Raw genomic sequence first — 6000 nt, forward strand, 5'->3', positions numbered from 1 at the left:
CCAGAGAGTAGAATGCTTTGTGACATTAGTGATCTGGATTATTCAACATGTTTCTTGGGAATTATGGAGCTACTTAGGCTTAATGAATTCCTAACACATCCTCAGAGTCTGCTTTGCGACCCTGGAGAACTACGCATGTCTCACCGGTTGGCTCTCCCGTTCCCGCTGTCCACTGGCCACCTGGTGCTCACGTTGCTCCCGCGCTTGTTGACGCAGCCACTCTCGCTCCTTGGCGTTCCGGTCCCTCGACATGCTGAAATCAAAACAAAACGTCAATACATAGAGCATCAATCAAGTTTTGTAAGGCATATAATACATACATCACTAACACCATTAATGAAGTCTCCTACACTACATATAGATACTGTGTGCCCTTACGTAGAATATCCTTACCATACATCAATTGTTTTCTCCACCTGTGTCTACCATTTATTCCTATCCTGATTACTAACACCATCATTGAACAGTTCCCTTATATTCCTACATTACATATGCACAAAATCCCTCGACAGCTTCCAACAGTACCTCAACACACCAGCTTCCTGTAAACAACAACACAATTACCACCATCAATCACCAACACCCAACACTGCACACAAGCATAATCAATCAACAGCTCCCTACACAACGCAAGCACACCGCCTATCCTTACACACGTCGTCACTAACACCACCAATCAATATGTTACTACACACACACACACACACACACTAACTCCTTCTTATACACCCTTCTTCCACACACACACATACACACACACTACCTCTACATCCCTTCTCCATCCCCTCCTCACCTTTCTTCACTTCGTCATCATCATCATATTCCTCCTCCTCCTCCTCCTCACATCGCCCTTGACCCGCCACCACAGCAAAACAAGGCCAGAGGTCAAATCCAGCAAGACCCCTTATCAGTTACAGGTGCAAAACACAAGCTAACCTAATCACTGTTATCATTACCTTACCACATACATAAACCTTACATCATCTTTGGCCATTTTTATATTCGTTTTATTTTTTACTGTTCAATATAATAAAATAATAAAGAACAGTAACATGCTAACAATAAATAATCCAATAATACCTAAAACTGAGCAAATACTGATAAGAGGAACATACGACTTAAACTTATCTTTTTAACGCAATATACAAAGCCTAAATCATACTGGAATCCACGATTTCTTATTAATCTGGTTGCAATAAATGAGGGTAATACCTGAGCTAATGTTAATGACTTTACACTATGATACCGTACCTACTACTACTATTATACAACTACTACTAAATAATAAATAATAATAATAATAATAATAATGAGCATAAAAACCCTTATCTATATCCATGACCTAATTACACACACGCACATATATAGATTGACCAATGTACACACACACACACACACACACACACACACACACACACACACACACCTCCATACTACAAACCTTAACTACAAACACTACAACACTACATACCTCTCCACACACACACACACACAAACTACAAACCTTTACTACAAACACCACTACACACCTCCCTCCACACACTTCTAAGCCCACTAATACGTACACTAGACAGGGCGAGAGACTGGAGTGTAGTCATGTGGTGCAAGAGTTGGTGGCGGACGGAAAAAGATAATGTCCTGGGTTCGTATCTCTTGCAGTACGCATTTAAGGTGAGTGGATGGTGGCTGGGATGAATGGATGGACTGATAGATGAGTGGATGAATGGATGGGGAGATAGATGGATGGGTAGGTGGATGGATAGATGGATGAATGGAAGACTTGACCGTGTGTGTGTGTGTGTGTGTGTGTGTGTGTGTGTGTGTGTGTGTGTGTGTGTGTTTGGTCTGAAGATGGTTAGGAATGTGTCTGTGTGGGGGGGGGAGGCGTGGGGGAGGGAGAGGGAAGGAAGATGAAGTGCGTGGGGGAGAGGGGTGATGGGGAGAAGGGGAGGGGGAGGGGATGAGACAGTGCAGCTTATGGGAGAGGGAAGAGAGCTGCGGTGTGGGGAGGGGAGAGAATGTGGGGGGGGGGGAAAGGGAGGGGGAAGGTGAAGTGTGTGAGGGATAGGGGTGGCGATGTTTGTGGGGGAGGGGAAGGAGGAGTGTGGGGGAAGGCGGAGTGTAGGGAGGAGAGAGTGTGGGGGAGAGGAGGGGGAGATGGCGGTGGAGTAAGTGGAGAGGTGAAAGTGTGAGGGAGAAGTGTATAGTGAGGGATAGGAGTGGGGGAGTTTGTGGGAGGGGAGAAGGAGGTGGAGGAGTGAGGGATGGTGTGGGGGAGTTTGTGGGAGGAGTGAGGGATGGTGTGGGGGAGTTTGTGGGAGGAGTGAGGGATGGTGTGGGGGAGTTTGTGGGAGGGGGGTAGGGTGGTGGAGGAGTGGGGGATTGGGGTGGGGGAGTTTGTGGGGGTGGGGGGGAAGGAAGTGGGGTGTTGTGCTTGTGGTGACCCCGGAAACTTGGTGACTTAAAGTGGAACATGTCAGGTCAAGCTACACACGCACTTGTTTATACCACACCACACCACACCATACCACACCACACCACACCATCCCATTCTACACACCACACCATACACACACCACACTACATCATACACACACCACACCACACCATAGCTCACACATTTCTTACCTCCACACCCCACCACACCACACCACACCACATCACATCATTCCATCCATTTTTTTACACTCCACACCACACCACACCACACACCCCAACCCAGATAAGTCAACACAAATGTCTTTACACTCCACACACCACACCACACCACACTCATTACACCACACCCAAACGCACCCAACATTCAAGTCACACCACATCACTCCCCCACCCCCACATCAGTACCCACCGCACAAACCACTCCACTCCATTTCCACTTCATCCATTCTATTACAACTGCATCAGATTTAACTGTACTTTCTCTATAAAATACCCTATCACCTTATCTAACACCATAATAATACTAATAATACTAATACTAATAATAATAATAATAATGAATCAGGTGCTATAGGCAAAATAAATCGCTACCAAGAATATCTCAAGGAAAATAAGGTGTTTCCCTCCGCTCTCCCTTATACTGCCTTATCTAACCTAACGACACAAGATAAACAACAAAGGAATATTTAGGATTACTCAGCAGAATAAATCGCTAAGGAAGAGGTGCAAGGAAGCCTCCCACGCCCCTGGAATCCCCCTCACGGCTCCAACCCACGCTATCTAATCAGCTTATCTAATCGCCCACCATAACATACCCTCACCTAGATCCTATTATAAGCCTGATGTTGTGGAGGAATAATAATAATAATAATAATAAATAATAATAATAATAATAATAATAATAATAATACGTCAATATTGGGAAAATACAACGTGGATAATCATCACCATCAGTAGCAGTAGTAGTAGTAGTAGTAGTAGTAGTAGATATGTTTTATTAATCAAAAAACAGATTTAGATGCGTACGGGAAACGTGGAGTGTAAAGTCCGTAGATTTTCACACTTTTGAGAAAAAGAGAGAGAGAGAGAGAGAGAGAGAGAGAGAGAGATTTTATCCATCTCTTCATTTTACACCAATTCCATTCTCTCTCTCTCTCTCTCTCTCTCTCTCTCTCTCTCTCTCTTTCTCTCTAATAGTGGGAGTAAGGGATATTGAACACATCGCAGGGAATGGCCGGGAAGTGGAGTGAGTGGAGGCAGTGTGGAGAGAAGAGGAGAGACGCGGTGGAGGAAAGTAGTGGAGGGAGGAAAGACGTGGAGGAGTGGTGGAGGAAGGAGAGACGTGGAGGAGTGGTGGAGGGAGGAAAGACGTGGAGTGAGAGAGGAAGGAAAGACGTGGAGGAGTGGTGGAGGGAGGAAAGAGGTGGAGAGAAACGGGAGGAAAGTGGTGGCGGTGAGCAGAGGAAAGATGGGGTGGAGGAAAGTGGTGGAGAGAAGTGGAGGGGAAGGAAAGGGGGAGGGAAGAGATAGAACAGCTGAGACGGGACGGAAGGAAGGGAAGGGAAGGGAAGGGGGTGGTGGAAGAGACAGGGAGGGACGAAGAGAGAGGTGGCAGGAGCAGGGTAATGGAGATGGGAGATGGAAGAGAAACGGGAGGGAAGGGGAGGGACAGGGGGAGGGGGAGGGGAGGGGAAAGAAGAGGAGGGGGAGGAGAAGAGACTGGGGGGGAGGGGGAGGGAGAAGGGGAGGGGAAGGGAGAAGGGGAGGGGGAGGGGGAGGAAGAGGGGGGAGGGAGGGGGGGTTCTTGTTGACACTATACCTTTAAAGGTGGTGTGGCTGGGAGGTGGGCTGTTTCCTCCACTTCCCTCCACTTTTTCCATCTTCCCTCCACTTTTTCCATCTTCCCTCCACTTACCTCCATTTTTTCCCTTTCCCTCCACTTTTTTCTTTCCTCCACTTTTTCGTTCATTCTTCCACTTTTCCTTTCCCCTCCACTTTTTCCTTCCACACTTTTTTCTTTCCTCCATTATCCTTCCACTTTTCCCCTTCTTTCTTCCAGTTGCCTCCATTCTTCCCCACATCCCTCCACTTTTTCCTTCTTCCCTCCGTGTATCTCCACTTCTCCCTCCTTCCCTCCACTTACTATCACTTTTCCCTCCTCTCCACTTTTTTCTTCTCTCCATTTTTCTCCAAGTTCTTCCTCTTCCTTCCATTCACTTTTCTCTCCTCTCAACTTCTCTCTCTCTCTCACAAATCTAGCCTCACTTTTCCTCTCGCATCTACCTAACTTTCTTCCCTCCCCCCCCCCTTTCTTCTTTACGGTACTCTCCTCCTCCACACTCTCTTCCCTCCTCTTCCTCTACTTCTTTCCTCCTTCCTTCCTTCTCTCCCTCCTCTTCCTCCACCCCTCTCCTTCCTCACCCCTCCCTCCCCCTCTTCTTTTAACCTCACATTCTTTTAAGTCTTATATTTCAACTCTTTCCATGCATTATCACTTCCTGCTCTCTCTCTCTCGCTCTAATTGCCAATAATCAACGAGGGAAGTGATTATCGGGTTATTATCAGCGCTAAATGTTTTACTGGCTTTATGAGAGAGAGAGAGAGAGAGAGAGAGAGAGAGAGAGAGAGAGAGAGAGAGAGAATTAGCTAATCACACTGCTTTTACTACAGGGCTTTCTGGTTGGTACACACACACACACACACACACACACACACACACACACACACACACACTCAACAATTCACATCACATCTTAACACCCCCCCCCTCTCTCTCAGAAGGGGTGAGGGAAAAATGCTAATGGGAAGAGAAGGAAGGAAGGAAGGAAGGGAGGAAGGAAGGAAGACAGCATGGAAGGTAGAGAAAATGAAGGAAGGAAGGAAGGAAGGAAAGAAGGAGGGAAAAAAGGGAGGGAGGGAGGAAGGTAGGAAGGAAAGGAAAGAAGGAAGGGAGGGAGGAAGGGAGGGGAAAATGAAGGAAGGATAGATACCAAATGTATGGATGTAAACAAAAGAAAACGCGAAAAAGACGGAAATGAAACGAAACGAAATAAAAGTGAATAAACGAATGTGAATGGAAGGGAGGAGAGAAGGGGAGAGAGGAGGGGAGGAGGGTAGGGGTGGGTGGTGTGTAGGGGGGAGGAAGGGGAGTGAAAAGGGAGGAAAAGAGGTCAAGGAGGAAGAGAGAAAGAGGTGGTGGGAAAGTGAAAGAGGGGGAGTCAGATCAGAAAGAAATATATGCAACCGAATTTAAAAAGAGAATATTTTATGATGGTGAAGATGATACTGAGATCTGTGTGTGTGTGTGTGTGTGTGTGTGTGTGTGTGTGTGTGTGTGTGTGTGTGTGTGTGTGTGTCCACCACTACACCACAATTATAACTCGTCCCCCACTCCCCTCCCTGACGCCCACCACATTAAAAAACAACAACAAAAACTCAGGTCAGGTCAGGTTAGGTTAGGTTAGGTCAAGTTAGGGTAGGATGGGTAGACAAACAAAGATCCTCTCCACTTCGCAATATACGAGTACAGTCAGAAAAAGTGAGAAGCAGAGGCGGTGAAAT

General features: G+C 46.7%; 1 protein-coding gene across 1 annotated transcript in view; it reads right to left on the bottom strand.

Moving 5' to 3' along the window:
• LOC145402788 (uncharacterized) overlaps positions 1-6000 on the bottom strand; it is a 41780-nt gene that overhangs the window by 32385 nt on the left and 3395 nt on the right. The window contains exon 3 of the mRNA XM_080274728.1: positions 145-228. Within this exon, the coding sequence (XP_080130854.1) occupies positions 145-228 (84 nt within the window). The remainder of the gene's footprint in view (positions 1-144; positions 229-6000) is intronic.

The sequence above is a fragment of the Coenobita brevimanus genome, chromosome 1, assembly GCF_032717465.1.
Source record: "Coenobita brevimanus isolate Jiangsu-jjx chromosome 1, ASM3271746v2, whole genome shotgun sequence".
NCBI lineage: Eukaryota > Metazoa > Arthropoda > Malacostraca > Decapoda > Coenobitidae > Coenobita > Coenobita brevimanus.